The sequence below is a fragment of the Eriocheir sinensis genome, unplaced genomic scaffold (genome assembly GCF_024679095.1).
Source record: "Eriocheir sinensis breed Jianghai 21 unplaced genomic scaffold, ASM2467909v1 Scaffold446, whole genome shotgun sequence".
NCBI classification, from domain to species: domain Eukaryota; kingdom Metazoa; phylum Arthropoda; class Malacostraca; order Decapoda; family Varunidae; genus Eriocheir; species Eriocheir sinensis.
Window position 1 is genome coordinate 215,001 of NW_026111772.1, and position 18,587 is coordinate 233,587.

Consider the following 18,587-nt stretch of genomic DNA (forward strand, 5'->3'; position numbering starts at 1 on the left):
GAGTGGGTGAGAATGAGAGTGAGTGTGAGAGTGAGTGTGGGTGAGAATGAGGTGGTGAGAATGAGAGTGGGGTAAGAATGAGTGGGTGAGAATGAGGTGGGTGAGAATGAGAGCAGAGTGAGAATGAGAGTGGGTGAGAATGAGAGTGGGTGAGAATGAGAGTGAGAGTGAGAATTTGAGTGGGTGAAAATGAGAGTGGGTGAGAATGAGAGTGGGTGAGAATGAGAGTGTGAGTGAGAATGAGAGTGGGTGAGAATGAGAGTGGGTGAGAATGAGAGTGAGAGTGAGAATGAGAGTGGGTGAGAATGAGAGTGAGTGAGAATGAATGAATAATAATAATAATAATAATAATAATAATAATAATAATAATAATAATGAAAATAATAATAATAAAATTTCTTACATTTATTCATTCATTCATTCTCTCTCTCTCTCTCTCTCTCTCTCTCTCTCTCTCTCGTCCCCCAATTTTTAGGAGTATGTCTGTCGATTTTTCAACGCCGCAACTCGTCCACTACCTAGCTGTATATCTCTCTGTCTGTCTCTCCCTCGCTCCCTCCTCTCCCTCCCTTTCCCTCTCTCACCGTTGCATTTGAGAGGCTTGTGGGATTGTGTGGTTGAGTTGTTCGGCTTGTACTAAGTAATTTTCTCCGTATCTTCCATTTCACCATCGGTTCGACTTTCTACCTTTCATATCACCGCCAGTTCAGTTCTCGATACGTGTGTTGCAAAAAAAAATGTGTGTGTGTGTGTGTGTGTGTGTGTGTGTGTGTGTGTGTGTGTGTGTGTGTGTGTGTGTGTGTGTGTGTCAGCTTAACTGAAAAAAAAAAATAGAGCAAAGAAAAAGGAAAGAGAAAAGGGTAATGATACTGATGATGATGATGACAAATGGGGTTAATAATGACATCCCTTTCTCTCCTTATCTATTTATCATTCACAATCTCTGTATCTATCTCTCACTCTCTGCACCTCTATCTCTCACTCAATGTCTTTGTATCTTTCTTACGCACTATATCTGTGTCTTTGTATCTTTATCTAATTCACTACCTCTGTACCTCTTTATCTGTCTATTTACTTATGTATCTCTCTCACAGACACTTGGAAGGGAACGCAATCTCTACTCTGCATGGATGGGCGTTCTACGGACTGTCTTCCCTCTCCATGCTGTAAGTAATAGTAATAGAAGCAGTAGTAGTAGCAGTAGTAGTAGTAGTAGTAGTAGTAGTAACAGTAATAGTGGTCGAAGTAGAAGGAGAAGGAGGACGTGGAGGAAGGAGGAGGAAGAAAGGGAGTGTATTGAGGAGTAATGATAATAATAATAATAATAATAATAATAATAATAATAATAATAATAATAATAATAATAATAATAATAATAATAATAATAATAATAATAATAAACCGAGACTGTGAAGGGGTATTAGCAAGCTCATTAGAGAGTGTCAAAGTGTCAGCAGGTAGACGAGGAGGGGGGAGGGAGGGTTAGAGGAAGGGGGAGGGATGGGAAAGGAGAGAGTCAGTTCGGAATACGGGAGTGAAGTGTCCTGAATGGGTGTTAGGAAATAGCTGAGAGATAAATAATATAAACAGAGAGGGAGGGAGAGAGGTCAAGGGGATGAAGTTTGGAGGGGGGGGAGTGAGGGAGTAAAGAGGGCAGGAGTGTAGAGGTTATGGGGTAGGAAAGGGAGGTAAGAAAAGACGGCTGGGAACGGATGTGAGAAATGTATGAGCAACGGGGAGAGAAAAGTTAGGGAGAAGAAGAAAATGTGAGGGGAACGCTCCACGCTTAGCAAAACACCTAAAACACCATAGCCGTTCCGAGGCGCGGCGAGACCCCGTAATCTTTATTTTTTTGCATGGGATTGTTGTGAATGTAATACCGTTTGGGTGGACGTTTACAAAGGGAAAGAAAAACTAACTCTAGGAGTTATGTACAGGCCACCCAACCTTAACAGGCAGGACACAAGTATATTACTACAGGAGATTGGCAGGGCGAGTATGAGTAGAAATGTCTGCGTAATGGGGGACTTTAATTATAGGAAGATAGACTGGGAAGACCTAGTGGGTGACCTGGAAGCCGAGGACTTTCTTGAAGTTATACAAGATAATTTCCTTAAGCAGGTAGCTACTGAGCCTACCAGAGGAGATATCATATTAGACTTAGTCCTAACCAATAATGGGAACTTGCTACGTGAGTTGGAGGTGGGCGGAGAGTTAGGAAATAGTGGCCACAGAACAGTTCGTTTTAGCTTAGACTGGGCGGTAACCCGCGAACCAAACCTAGTGTTAGTGCCAGATTTCAGGAGAGCAAATTACGAGGGGCTTCGAAGACATCTTGAAGGGGTAAACTGGGATAATCTAGGGATTCATGAGGGCCAGAACTGCGGATTGGAGAGCCAGGAGAACCAGGTAGAAATGTCTTACAATAACTTAGTTAGAGTAATAGTAGAGGGGCAAGGACAGCATATACCACAGCGAACACCTAGAAAAGAAAACAATGATCCTAAGTGGATGATTCGTGGACTAAGACACGAGATTGAGTTAAAGAAGGGAATTTATCAGAAAATAAAAAATGGTGAAACACATCTCAGGGGCCGGTACGTCGAACTATCTAGATTAGTTAAGAAAAACACCAGGATAGCAAAAAGGAACTATGAGATCAAAGTAGCAAATGAGGCAAAAAGTAATCCTAAGGGCTTCTTTCAAATGTATAGAACAAAAACACGGGAGAAAATTGGACCGCTGAAAACAAACACAGGGGAGCTAGTAGAAAATTACGAAAATATGAGCACATTGTTGAACGACTACTTCCTTTCAGTATTCACACAGGAGGATCGAACGACTATACCGGAAAGAGTTCAGGTGTACGAGGGCGGGGATGGCGATAAATTGAGGGATATAATCATTACCAGGCAAGTAGTTCAGGATGAGATAGATAAGCTTAAGAAGAACAAGTCGCCAGGTCCTGACGGGATATTTCCGAGGGTATTAAAGGAATTAGGTAATGTACTCAGTTACCCACTAACCGACATCTTTAAGATGTCGGTAAATACTGGCTATGTGCCGAGCCTATGGAAAGTAGCTAATGTGACGCCGATTTTTAAAAAGGGGGACAGGTCGGTTGCTTCAAACTATCGCCCAATTAGCTTAACATCGGTTATAGGGAAGATGCTGGAGTCCATAATAGCCAGGAACATTCGGGAGCATTTAGAGAAACATACCTTAATTCACGACTCGCAGAATGGGTTCACAAAAGGTAGGTCATGCCTCACCAATCTCTTGTCCTTCTACAATAAAGTATTTGAGGCGGTTGACAGAGATGAAAATTATGATGTAATCTATCTTGATTTTAGTAAAGCGTTTGACAAAGTTCCTCACCAACGACTGTTGCTTAAATTACAGGCTCACGGAGTAGAGGGTAAAGTTTTGAACTGGGTCAAGGCGTGGCTTAGCAATAGGAAGCAAAGCGTGCAAATCAATGGTAAAAGATCTGACTGGGGATGTGTTACGAGTGGGGTCCCACAAGGTTCGGTATTAGGTCCACTTTTGTTTATTATTTATATCAATGACTTAGGTAAAGGAATTAATAGTGATGTTAGTAAATTTGCAGGTGATACCAAGATCGGTAGAGTAATTGAGTCGGATCAGGACGCTAGTATTCCCCAAGGTGAACTCAACAGATTGTATGACTGGGCGGATAAATGGCAGATGGAGTTCAATGTAGGGAAGTGCAGTATTCTGAGTGTAGGTAGGATCAACCCCTCACATAACTATTGCTTAAATGACACTCTCATAAGCAGGTCTGGATGCGAGAGGGATTTAGGGGTCTTAGTGAGCTCTGATCTCCGTCTAAGGGCACAATGCATTCAAGCTAGAAATCGAGCTAATAGTGTACTGGGATTTATTTCAAGGAGCGTAAGCAACAGAAGCCCCGAAGTCTTCCTCAAACTATATTTAGCATTAGTTAGACCTCATCTTGACTATGCGGTTCAGTTCTGGTCACCTTACTATAGAATGGATATCAAAATGTTAGAATCGGTGCAGAGGAGGATGACTAAGATGATTCAGGGGTTGAGAAACTTGCCATACGAGGAAAGACTCAAACAGTTAAACTTGCATTCTCTAGAAAGGCGAAGGGTGCGTGGAGACATGATCGAGGTTTATAAATGGATGAAGGGCTTTAATAAGGGAGACATTCATAAGGTTTTGTTGGTAAGAGAACCGGGTAGGACACGAAGTAAAGGGTTTAAACTGGATAAATTCAGATTCAACAGGGACATAGGCAAAAATTGGTTTACTAACAGGGTGCAGGATGAGTGGAATAGGCTTAGCAGTCATGGGGTGAGTGCCAATACAATTGTCACATTCAAAAATAGACTTGGTAAATTCATGGGCAGCGATATTAGGTGGGGTTAGATACACGGGAGCTTAGGGTCCAAGGAGCTGCCTAGTACAGGCCTACCGGCCTCTTGTAGACTCCTGCGTTCTTATGTTCTTATGTTGAGCATTCTCTCTCTCTCTCTCTCTCTCTCTCTCTCTCTCTCTCTCTCTCTCTCTCTCTCTCTCTCTCTCTCTCTCTCTCTCTCTCTCTCTCTCTCTCTCTCTCTCTCTCTCTCGTTGGACGAAGAAGAGATAAATAAAAAGGATAAGAAGAAAACTAAGTAAAACAACATCAAACAAGTGAAGACAGAAATAGTCACCAGCCAAAGCAAAGCAAACTCGTAAGTCAAACACGCAATGAATTATAAGAAAAAGAAACTCATTATCTTCACCGTAATGTAATGAAGAGCACAAATTAACGTAAATAATGCATCAACGCCGTACGTCATTTTTCACGAGACAGTAAAGTAAAATTTGGAGCACGACAGGATTCGAACCCGTGCTCGCGGATTCGGAGTCACGGGGTCGTATTATCAGACATTTCGCCGCCCAAGAACACATATTTGACAAGGCTTTCGCGGGAGTTTGGGTCATTTCTAGGGATAGTTTTATGGCCCTGGTGGTAGTTTGACCCTTCTGTACCATGAACAGGGACGCTCGCCCACTCTCTTCCTTCCTCTTCCTCCTCCTCCTCCTCCTTACCTTTCCTTCTACCTTCCCTTCACTTTTGTTGTTCCTTCTCTCCCCCTTCATTCTTTTCCTCTCCCTTCCATTTCTTACCCCATTCCTCCCATTTCCCTCATTCCTACCCTCTTCCTTCCTTCCTCCTCCTCCTTACCTTTCCTTCTACCTTCCCTTCACTTCTGTTGTTCCTTCTCTCTCCCTTCATTCTTTTCCTCTCCCTTCCATTTCTTACCCCATTCCTCCCATTTCCCTCATTCCCACCCTCTTCCTTCCTTCCTCCTCCTCCTTACTTTTCCTTCTTCCTTCTCTTTACTTCTGTTATTCCTTCTCTCCCCCTTCATTCTTTTCCTCTCCCTTCCATTTCTTACACCATCCCTCCCATTTCCCTCATTCCCACCCTCTTCCTTCCTTCCTTCACCTTCAAATCTTTTCACTCTCCCCCTCATTCTTTTCCTCTCCCTTCCCTTTCCTCCCTCCATTCCTCCCACCCTCTTCCTTCCTCCTCCTTCAAATCTTTCCACTCCTACTCCCACCACCCATTTGCTGTTCAGAAGTAATAAGGTAGAGAATAAGACAGATAGGTAGAGTAAGAGAGAACCTTTGAAACATGTATTAATAGTGAAATGCAATAACTAGAAGGAGAGGGTCAGAGGATAAGGAGTCTATCATTATTATTATTATTATTATTATTATTATTATTATTATTATTATTATTATTATTATTATTATTATTATTATTATTATTATTATTATTATTATCATTATCATCATCATCATTGGTGTGGGTTGGCTGCTATGTAATTGATGTTAATGGTTAGTTTCGAGGAGGAGGAGGAGGAGGAGGAGGAGGAGGAGGAGGAGGACAGCGATAATGGGAGGAGTGGGAATGCGAGGAAAAGGAAGAGGAGGAGGAGGGAAAAAGTAAGTAGAGGAAGGAGTTAGAAAAAAAGGAGGAAGAGAATAGGAAAATAGTGTGTGGGGGATGTGAAAGAAGAAGGGGCGGGAGACATGTAGGAAGAGAAGGAAAAGGAGAAAAGCTTTAAGAGAAGAAAAGGCAGCGAGAAAACATATACAAAAGAACATAGGGACTCTGCAAGAGGCCGAATGACCTACACAAGGCAGCTCCAGACTCCCCCCCACTGCCACCTGTCATCCTCGTCCATGTAGCTATCAAGTCTACTCTTGAAACAAGCTATCGTCCCTGCACTCACTCTGTGATTGCCGAGTCTACTTCATTCCCCCACCATCCTATCACTAAACCATTGCCTGCCTAATAGATGAAGAAGAGGAAACATAGGTATGCCAAGAGAGGAAGGAAGGAAGGAAAGGAAGAAGAAATAGAGAGTAAATACCAAAGGAAGGACGGAAGGAAGAAGGAAATCAAAACTAGGAGAGAGAGAGAGAGAGAGAGAGAGAGAGAGAGAGAGAGAGAGAGAGAGAGAGAGAGAGAGAGAGACTACAGAATGGACATCAACTTGCTAGAATCAGTTCAGAGGAGGATGACCAAGATGATTCAGGGGCTGAGGAACCTCCCATATCAAGATAGGCTGAAACATCTTAACTTACATTCACTAGAAAGACGAAGAGTGCGGGGAGATCTGATAGAAGTTTTCAAATGGGTCAAGGGTTACAACAAAGGCGATACAAGTAAAGTACTGAGAATTAGCCATCAGGATAGAACACGCAGTAATGGATTTAAATTAGAAAAGTAAAGTTTTAGGAGGTCAATAGGCAGGCATTGATTTAGTAATAGGGTGGTGGGGGAATGGAATAGACTCAGCAATCATTTAGTGAGTGCTGGGACGATAGCTTGATAGCTACATGGACGAGGATGACAGGTGGCAGTGGAGGGACTCCGGAGCTGCCCTGTGTGGGAGGAAAGAGACATGAATGAAAAAGGATTGAAGGGAGAAAGAAAGAATGGGATGGAAGGGATAGAAAGAAGTGGTTATGGCGGTGGGATGGGCGGGAAGTGGCGTGCTGATGTCAGGTGGACGAGGGGAGGGGAAGGGAGAGTGTTTTAAGAATAGGAGTGTGCAGATGAATAGTTACGGACGTTTCGTGTTTTTAGAGTTCATTATTGTAATTACAATCTTAACCCAAGAAATCCCATTGCATTATTTATGAAGTTTTCTTTTTACCCATATCAATATGTTTGATAATGCAATTTTAAGCAACTTTTACTGAGAACACTTTTTCCTATATATTTTACTTTATGCACAAAAAGGGTGTCACCTAGAGGTGACTTTGGGCAATGACACAACGAAGTCGTTGTCAAAAACACCTTTTCTTTATATTCCAGATATTTTTTTTTATTCATGTCAACATTTCTCTTTTCAGTATTCAGTTTAAAAATGATATCCAAGGGAAATATTTGCTTTTAAGCATAATTCTATTATAATAGAAATACAAACATAACTAACATATAAAAGCATTTTATATAAAAAATATCATTATTCCATGAAGAGTTGACAAACTGCAATGAAGAGCTTCCTTTAACTAAGTACCGTAGACTCTTATTTTGTATGAGAGCATACCAGCCGTGAACACGGAGAACAGCTTTACATTTCTGACACCTGACTCTGGTTCGCTCATGAAACTCAGCACATCTGGTTTGCTTGTAGAGTACCTTTGTGTGTACACCATCATGGTCTTTTTTATCATCTAGTGTACGCTTCTCTCTACACTCCCACTACCTGGACATCTCTTTGACATCCCCAATTTGTCGATCTCCAGCAGATCTAGACTGTCACAAGTGTGGAGATAGTGATGAATTTTAGGGAATATGTTCAACTTGTCTTCCAACTTTCAGCGTCTCGTTTCATCACAAGAGAGCGCTTTTTCCAAAATGGCTGCCAAAATCATGAAAAATAGGAGAAAATCTGTATTTTTTGCCAAAACATCAGAATTTTGGGTTGTTTTTCATGGATTGTCTTAATATAAAGTGAACGTCACATATTTTAAAACCAAAATCACTGTAATACAGCGTAGACAAAGAGCGCTTTCACCCAAAGTGGCCGCCAAAATAATGCACGTCCCATGAAAATTAGCTTTGCGCAATAATATGGCTGTGGGCAAGAACTGTAAGAATAATATTGAATAGTTATTGAAATGTCTAGCTTTGAAACTATACACATGTGAGGGACAAAGAGATCCTCGTCTGTCTAAGCTCCGACTAACCTGTCGGATAGTGATCAACAAACAACATGTACTCACAACTCAATTTATTCATATTTCGAGCATGGTAAAAAATCCCCCTGATGATCGTAGGTAGTCCCGTTCCTCTCTTTTTCCTCAGGGCGGCGTCAGGAGTATAGGGGTCTCGGGGCTCCTTTTCGTTGCTGCTGGGGTTCGATTTTGATGGGGCCATGCAGGTGCTGTGGTGGTGGTGGCTCCTGGTGTTGCTGCAGTGGCGCCTGGTGGTGGGTGCCCCTGTCTGTTCTTGTGGGCACCTGTGTGGGTCTGTGGGCGGTCTTGTTGGGTATGGTCAGCTTGGGGGGGGTTGGTATTTCAGTTATATTATACATTTCCATGTTCTGCCAAGTCATCTTCATTAAGGTCATCTATGTCTTCATTATAGTCCTCTGAATTTTCACAGCCATCACCACATCCACAAGCATCAGTGCACAATAGTGAATTTTGTGGCATCAACATCTGTTTGTCATACAGGAACTGTGGCAGGAACATCGACGAAGCTCTAACTATGCTTCCGGCGTTGGCATATTAATATTTAGTACTGGTACCAAATGACCATCCTGCTGGTCCCACGAAAAATTGGTTGCTGGTGGGATGCTGGGGCATGGTTTGATGGATAAGCTCCACACCAAAGCCATGTAGAAAGCTCTTTGTATGTGCGGCTTGAGGGTACCTAAGGTGGGAGGCAACTGTCTTCCTTCCTTGCCATTTTGTTTGTACAAAGAGTGCCCACCTCAGTTCTTTTACACTCTGATGTCACTTTTCCAGAAGGTTTGTGCAAAATGCATTTATAGCGTTCCATCTGGTTGACAACCCACTCCGGGACATCAATACTCTTTCCAAATGCTGCAAAGGCATCAAGCAAGGGGGTATCGCACTCCATAAATGCCTGGAAGCGACTTGTGACTCCTTTCCCGGCAAATGCACCAGTGTTGTCAGTTCCTTTGAAGGCATACCATCCCGCCATTGCTTTTGCTTTCTCATTGCCGAGCTTATTATAGCTTTCAAATATTGAAATCCTTTCCGTATTATTCCTAACTAAGCACGTCATTGGCGGGATCAATGGAGTGTTTCCAGTAAGTAACACGAAGACATCTGTATACATAAAAAATATGTCCAGTTTAGCATTTTCAGCTTTGTGTTTGACCTCAACGGCATTAAGTACTACCAACTGGTCACCTTCCTCTAAGCAATGTCTGCCTTCTGACATTTCTGGCATGGACACAACATCGGAAAGGTGGCAGTTAGCTTCTATGAATGTGTCGTACATCACAATTAAGAACCTTCTTTGGCTTTCCTTGGCAGTGTGCAAGTACTTTCTGTGAAAGATATTTGGTGAGTTCAGGCTTTGTCTGAATATGTGACAGAAAAATCTTTGTCTGTACTGTCACTAACGTGATAATGGATAGCTGTTGTTTTCTTGGTCCTCTCGTCTCTTGTGGTTTCCTTGAGAGACCCTGGTAGATATTGATCAAAGACAACACGTATTTCATCATATTGTGAACCCATATCTTCGACCATGTCAAAAAATTTGCTTGCAAAATCTGATGCAGTAAACTTCTCACAAGTCTTTGTTACCATGTTGACAACACACATGGCGTCAATTATCAAGATTGCAGTTTGGGTGCTATATGCATCCTCTGCTGGGGGCTGGTTTACATCTTCTGAAATAGGGAGATCCATGACTGACCTGGGATTTTCCAGAAAGCATGATCATTGAACCATCTGGATGGATGGTGGGGCACTGTTAAATTCATATTCTCCTCCTATAGCATCTTTCACTTCGAATTCTGGTCTTTTGCCTACAACCAATAGTCTGGAAAGCAACTTCCTTTCTTGTTTGATTGAAGCTAATTGGCCTTTCACCTTTGTCTTGACTACTGGACCAACTTCCTTAAAGTAGATGTTCTTCTTCTTCTGGGGGTCCCAAAAGCCAATTGTCTTTTCAACCATCCTACTCGTCACAAACCTCTACAGTGCTTCTCTTCCTAATTTGTCTCATTGTTCTATGTTCTGACCCACTTCACTTGGCGTTACAGCAAATGTCATCAGGTTAAACATGTCGCTTTCTTCAAATGCGAGTTTCCTTGTTTGCTGAAGGCCTCCACAAGCTTTGTAGCATTTTGTATCAACCTAGTACCTTTGCCACCTGTCACTTCATGATGGAGTGCTGTTGCCAGTCTACTCTCTATTCCAGCATAGTCTTTGAACTCATCGACGACTCTGCTTAATGTAGGAGCTATGATAAAGTATTTCTATAACGCTGACTCATTGCCTGTGATGCCGATGAAGCCTCCTCTATATTAAATTTCCTTATGTTCTTGTTCAATCGCATGATCTGGATAAATTGCTGTAAATGATGCACTGTGTTTGGCAATGGCAAAATTTCCTTCATTGAGAAAATTCCATAGATCAGGATCAGTTGCCTGCATCTCCAACATATCAGCAACATATAAAATACCCCGTCTTCCATAGTTAAACTGATCATGAGCATGGAAAACAATAATTTCAGAATATAGCAGAAAAAAACCATCAAAAATCAATAAAACAGATAATATTTAGAATCAGTATTGGGATTTTAGGTAATATTTCAGTGAATTTGGCAGCCATTTTGAAAAGCGCCCCCACGCGGTGAAAACGACTCTGAAATTTGGAAGACAAGTTGAAAGTGATTATCTGTGATGTCCTTCAACACATGCAAGTGAAAAATCAATTTTGGCAAAGTTTCTGAAGTAGTGATTAATTAATGACAACTGCCGCCTGACTAGTTGATTTACATGGAATTATATTGCTAACGTCCTGGTTGGGACGCCAAGGACTATCTGTAGCTAGAATACAAAGGTTGTTTGTAGCTACACACACATGATTTCAGAAATATAAATCTCTACAATTTAATGTACATGAATAGTATACAAATATTTGCAGTAATGGAGAGCAAAATTAGTAAGCAAATAACTTTTACATATTGGGATCCACTTGCAGCCAGACATTTATACTTGATTTAAAGACCTGCAGGGACGCGGTGCGATGCAGGTCGGTCTGGCGCACCAAAGTGTTCCACAGCTTACTGAAGCGTGGTAGGAAGGAGCGGAGGTAGTGTTCCGTCCTCGCGTAAAGCACAGCGACTTGATCTTCGTTGTACGCTGCGCGGGTGGGGGGTGGTGTCGGTAGCTTGAGACGCAGCGCTGCCAGCTGTGGGAAGTGCTTGCGGTGAACTTTATACATAACACACATGCCCGCTACGTCACGCCGCTGCTGGAGAGGTTGCAGGCTCCGTACATCACCCTCAGGAGTTCTCAGTCGGGACAGCCGCTGGGCTCTGGCTTGAACCCGATCAAGGAGCCCAAGGTATGACGGGGGGCAAGAGGACCATGCGAGGGTCGAGTACTCCGTCAGTGAGCGGACTTGTGATTTATAAAGAGTATCCACTCCCTGAGCATCTAGAAGATGAGCGATGCGACGGATGCAGCTCATCTTCCATGCAGCATCCTTGGCAACCTTCCTGACGTGGCTGGTAAACGTTAGGCCTGAGTCAAACTCAACCCCGAGGATGTTGACAGACTCCTGAAGGTGAATCCTTCTGCCTTCCAGGAGGATGGTGAGCTGGTCCCGATCAACTTCATCTTGTCTCCTAGAGATGAGGGCCGCTTGAGTTTTCTCAGGGGCTAGGGTGACTTGCCATCTCTTGCCCCTGGAGGCGATGCTCTGCAGTGCTTGATTGATGCGATCGACTGTGTTGTGGCGCTCACTAATCTCATAGGTGAATGTGAGAGTGCAGTCATCTGCATATGCAGTGGCCTCTGGAATCAATTGCAAAATGTCATTGAAGTAAACGTTCCATAGTAATGGCCCGAGTACACTCCCTTGTGGAACGCTGGCTTTGACAGGAAGCTCGGTGGATGTGTGCCAATTGACTACCACACGCAGGGTCCTAACGTGAAGATAGTCTTGGAGGAGGTGTAGCAGCTCACCGGAGATCCCCAGAATTATCAGCTTGGTGGTGATGCCCTGATGCCAGACTCTGTCAAACGCACCAGCGATACCTAGTGTAACAACAAAGGTGTCTTCACCACGGTCAAGAGACTGGTTCCAAGCTGTTGAGTGGAGGAGGAGAAGGTCTGCTGCGGATCTCCCCTGTCTGAAGCCAAATTGTCGGGAGTTTAACAAGTGGTGAAAGTCCAGGAATTTGGTGATCTTGGCGGTGATGATGGACTCAAAAACTATCCCAACAACAGAGAGGAGGGAAATGGGTCGGTAGTTTTGAGGATCGCCTCTGCTCTTCTTATGTATGGCACAAACTCTCGCCACTTTCCACTGGGATGGCCACTGCTGAGATGAAAGGCACCTCTGGAAGATGGTATATATATATATATATATATATATATATATATATATATATATATATATATATATATATATATATATATATATATATATATATATATATATATATATATATATATATATATATATATATATATATATATATATATATATATATATATATATATATATATATATATATATATATATATATATATATATATATATATATATATATATATATATATATATATATATATATATATATATATATATATATATATATATATATATATATATATATATATATATATATATATATATATATATATATATATATATATATATATATATATATATATATATATATATATATATATATATACATACATACATACAGAGGGAGTAGGTAGGAAAACACCTACCGAACGGGCGTGAGCTACTCCCGGTGAGGATGTATGGGAAGCGAGGAGGGTGCTGAAGCCCTTCAAAGACCCTTCCCATGTCCTCACTAACCGTTTCCGTTTTGTCTCATCAACACCAGAGAGCAGTTCAGCATGCTCTCAAAAGACAGATCCTCTCTCTTTCTACACCACACTACATTCACACAACACACACCTTTTCCCAAAATTCAAAATTAAAAAAAGGCTAACGAAAACACCGCCTCGGAGTCCCCGCCGGGGTGGGGGACCATAAACTCCCCTAGGGAGGACTCCCCTTCTGGCTGCCGACTTGAGAGGTGTCCTGATAACTCCTCGAACCTCCTCCTTATCAATTTCTGCAACATTCGCGGTCTTCGTTCTAATTTTCATTCTGTGGAACACCATCTCTCCTCCTCTAAACCTCACCTTCTCTTCCTCACCGAAACACAGGTTGCTGAGGCTACTGACAGCAACCTCTACTCTGTTCCTTCATACTATCTCTATCTTAAATATCAATCTAAAACTGGATGTTGCGCCTACGTGCGCAACGACATCACTTGCTCTCGACAGAGTGACGGCGCCGCGTTCAGGAGAACGCGAGCTCAATCCCCGCCCGGTGCCACCAAGCTGGGATTTTTCAGCCGCCGCCGAGTGGCTTAAAACTACCCACATGCTGTCCAGAAGACCACCTATCAACCCAGACTGTAGATTCTAGGATTAAAGATGAGCTCCGGAAGGGCAGCATGTGCCAATGCAAGATGGCGCCACTATAAACACTCGCCTGCGCCAGAACGGGCTGGGCCGACCATAAGCCCCCACCGGGAAGAAGCATACCGGCGCAATAGGCCGCGACGAAAAAAAAAAAATATATATATATATATATATATATATATATATATAATATATATAATATATATAATATATATCTGGTTGGAGTAGGTAGGAAGACACCTACCGAACGGGCGCAAGCCACTCCCGGTGAGGTATATATGGGAAGTGAGGAGGGTGCTGAAGCCCTCCAAAAAACCCTTCCCATTACCTCATTAACCGTTTCCCTATTGTTTCATCTACACCAGAGAGTAGTTCAGGATGCTCTCTGAAGACAGATCCTCTCTCTATACACACCACACTACATTCACACAACACTCACACCTTTTCCCAAAATTGAAAATTGAAAATAGCGATCAACAACAGTGCCTCGGAGTCCCCGCCTGGGGGGGGGGGGGGGAGTCCCTCCCCAGGGAGGACTCCCCTTCTGGCTGCCGACCTGAGAGGTGTCTTGATAACACCTCGAACCTTTTTCTTATCAATTTCTGCAACATTCGCGGTCTTCGTTCTAATTTTTATTCTGTGGAACACCATCTCTCCTCCCCTAAACCCCAACTTCTCTTCCTCACCGAAACACAGGTTTGCTAAGGCTACTGAGAGCAATCTCTACTCTGTTCCCTCCTACTATCTCTATCCTCAATTTCAATCCAAAGCTGGATGTTGCGTCTACGTACGCAACGACATGACTTGCTCTCGTGCCCACGACCTTGACTCTTCTGAATTTTCCACCACCTGGCTAAGACTTCATTGTTATTCTATTACTAAATACATCTGTGCTGTTTATATTTCATCTAATTCTACTAACTATGTAAAATTCTTTGACTACCTGAACTCTAAAGTGGAGCATATCTTGACCCACTCTCCCTTCGCTGAAATCTCCATCCTAGGAGATTTCAATGTTCACCACCAGCTTTGGCTTTCATCCTTTTTCACTGACCAGCCTGGTGAACAAATCTACAACTTTGCTCTCCTCAATGATCTAGAGCAGTTGGTTCAGCACCCTACACGTATTTCCGACCGTCTTGGAAACAGGCCCAACATACAAGACCTCTTCCTTACCTTTAACCCTTCTGCTTGCTCTGTCAAACTGTTATCTCCGTTGGGCTCCTCCGATCACTACCTTATTTCTTTATTCTGTCCTATCGCTCCTGTACATCCTCGCTATTTTTTAGGACTAAATCTAAATTGTTATTACCCCTGGTGGGCTCAGTCACTGTTTGCTTGAGAAAATGATCTTATATTACTTTCAGAAAATCCTCAGATTCAAGATCACCCACCACGCCTTCCCAGTCTATATTCCTGTAGTTAAAATCCCCCATTATGCAGATATTTTTGCTCCTGCTCGCCCAGCCTACCTCTTGTAGTAATATATCAGTGTCCTGCCTGCTAAGGTTTGGGGCCTGTAAAGAACCCCTAGAATTAGTTTGTCTTCCTTTGTGGACGTCCACCCAAACTGATTCTGAGTTGCCATTTGTTTGGACATAATTGTTAGCGGAACATTTAAGTGTATCTTTAACATAGAGTGCCACCCCCCCTCCCCCTCTTCCCTCTCTCTCTCTCTCTCTCTCTCTCTCTCTCTCTCTCTCTCTCTCTCTCTCTCTCTCTCTCTCTCTCTCTCTCTCTCTCTCTCTCTCTCTCTCTCTCTCTCTCTCTCTCTCTCTCTCTCTCTCTCTCTCTCTATGTATATATATATATATCTATATATATAAATAAATATATATATATATATATATATATTTTTATATATATATATATATATATATATGTTTATTTACCTATCTGTCTATCTTTCTGTTGGTATACAACTGCTGCTACTATTACGACCTTTGTGTTAGAGTTTGACTTCCTCTATCTGTCTTTTGTGGTGCTTTTTCATTTATTTCATCGTAGTTTTATTATTTTTTGACGTTTTCTATTTGTTCGAATGTGGATGATAATTTTGTTTTGTTCTTTTTTTTTCGTTTTTCCCTTAGGGTCATGATGACTGCATGAGAGAGAGAGAGAGAGAGAGAGAGAGAGAGAGAGAGAGAGAGAGAGAGAGAGAGAGAGAGAGAGAGAGAGAGAGAGAGAGAGAGAGAGAGAGAGAGAGAGAAAAAAACTATAAATGCAGTAAACACTGAAGGATTCTGAGGGGAAGATTGGTAGAATTTTTAAAATATATATTCTCCTTACCTTCGTTTGTCACGGGACGAAATATAGAAGAAAAAATACAATGAGTGAAATAAATCTTTCGATAGACTGATAGGTATCAGAGTTCTTTTAATATGTCCTTCCTGCCCTCTACTCTTTTCTTATCTGCTGTTTTAAGCAAGAAATATAAAAAAAAAGAAAACACCTGCAACTTTAAGCCCACTACAAATTCGGGGAGATTAATAGAAAGACTGACAAAGCCCTTGTAAAATGTCCTTCTTCCCCTTTTCTCCTTTCTGTTGTTGTTTTAGGGAAGAAATATTGAAGAACGAAAACATTGGCAACTCGAAACTCCTTACAAATTTGGACACAAAAATAGACAGACTTTTATAGCGCTCTTAATATACCCTTCCTTTCCTCCTCCCTTTCTTTTCGTTGGTGTCTTAATGAAGAAATATATATATATATATATATATATATATATATATATATATATATATATATATATATATATATATATATATATATATATATATAAAGAAAACATTAGCAACTCGAAACCCATTAAAAATTCGGACATATTAATTGAACGACTAATAGAACACTTTTGAAATGTCCTACCAACCCTCTTCCCTTTTTTTTTTGTTTTGTTTTAAGGGAGAAATATAAGAAAAAGAAAATATTGGCAATTCGAAGCCCATTACAGATTCGACAACGGTTTAAATTCGGCCCCCAAACTGTTTCTTGTTCGGGCTTCGCTTGCTCGGCGCACGGCGACTGAATATTCATCTGTGTTAGTGCGGCGGGAGAGTGGACGTACGCGCTCTCTCTCTCTCTCTCTCTCTCTCTCTCTCTCTCTCTCTCTCTCTCTCTCTCTCTCTCTCTCTCTCTCTCTCTCTCTCTCTCTCCAGTGCATAGGAACATGGCGAGGAAGAAACGGCCGCCGAGTCACTACTAATTAAGGACTGCTTAACAATGGTTCACATAAATGCCCGCTTACTACTAGCTAACATAGATGAGGTGAAACTATTAGTCAGAGAAAGAAGCGTTGATATTCTTTGTGTCAGTGAAACGTGGCTTCTCCCGCACACTCTTGACAGCCACGTCCATATCCCTGGATATCATATGTTCCGTTGTGACAAGGGCCACGGGGGAGGAGCTGGTGTATATGTTCGAGACAATCTCACCAGCAAAGTGATAACGTGTGACCTTGCTAGGCCTAATGGTACTGAGGACCTCTGGATCAGTGTACAGTGCAGAAAACTACCCTCAGTAATAATTGGTTGCGTCTACCGACACCCCAAAGCTCCTCAGGAAACCTTTTACTATATACACGAGACCCTGAGAAACATGTGCCTGAAAAACAAATGTTTTTATATGCTCGGTGATCTAAATGATGATTTGCTATCCTACGGAAATAAATTAAGTACCATAATAAGCATAAACAAATTACACCAGATTATTGACAGACCTACCCGTGTCACCCCTCAGTCAGCCACACTTCTAGACGTCATTATCACTAACAAACAGGACACAATTATACACAAAGACGTAATACCTAACACTATAGCCGACCATGACCTTATAACGGCAACGTTTAACATCACCAAACCTAAGCGCAAGCCAGAAATGAGAACGTTTCGTCATCTTGGGGCTTACAGTAAAGACCTGCTCTGTGATGCCTTACTAGGCGCTGCTCCCGCCCTAAATGAAATTCCCTCCACGGCCAACGTAGACATACAGGTAAACACCCTCACGTCTGTACTATCAAATTGCTTGGAACAATGCGCTCTTTTTGTCACAAAAGAAATCAACAAGCCTTTTGCCCCCTGGATTAACGACGAAATTCGCTCAGCAATGTCAACACGCAACACCCTCCAAGCGTGCCTAAAGCAAAATCGAAATGATGCTGAATTACTAAAGCAATATAAACACCATCGAAATAGAGTAAAGTCACTACTGCGGAATGCTGAACAATCCTACTACCGACAAAAAATCTACGACTGTCGAGGCAATTCAGCTGCCACCTGGAGAATAATAAAAGACCTCACACCCAACAATAAAGAAACTAATAACAACAACTTCATTAATGAAAATGAAGTGGCAAATAAATTCAATGACCCGTTTGTTAACGTGGAGGAACGCACCATCCTAAAAACGCAAAACAATCTCAGCATTACAAATCAAAACTGTATTTTCCCACAACAAGATATAAATCACCGTCATCTTTTCAGGCCCAGCCCCGTAGACATGAACACAGTCATATTAACTATCAAACACCTAAAGAACACTGACTCCGCCGGTCCAGATGGGATTGCACTTCAGTCCATCAAAGATTTACTACCGGTTACGATCACATCCATCACTACTATCATCAACACGTCGATTGTTACAGGAAAATTCCCTACCATGTGGAAACACGCGACCGTCATACCTATCTATAAAAACGGAGACAGGGACGACGTAAACAATTATCGCCCAATATCACTGTTACCTATTCTCTCAAAAATATTAGAGAAAATTGTAGCCCAACAGATGACTACCTTCCTAGAGTCCAAGAAACTTCTCTAACAATCAACACGGCTTTATACCTAAACTTTCAACTGAGACCGCCCTAACTACAGT

At 42.0% G+C, this 18,587-nt stretch overlaps 1 protein-coding gene across 1 annotated transcript in view; it reads left to right on the forward strand.

Annotated features, from left to right (window-relative positions):
* The window catches only part of LOC126992332 (G-protein coupled receptor GRL101-like), a 72,482-nt gene that overhangs the window by 6,986 nt on the left and 46,909 nt on the right, over nucleotides 1–18,587 (forward strand). Inside the window, exon 3 of the mRNA XM_050851017.1 lies at nucleotides 1,095–1,166. Within this exon, the coding sequence (XP_050706974.1) occupies nucleotides 1,095–1,166 (72 nt within the window). The remainder of the gene's footprint in view (nucleotides 1–1,094; nucleotides 1,167–18,587) is intronic.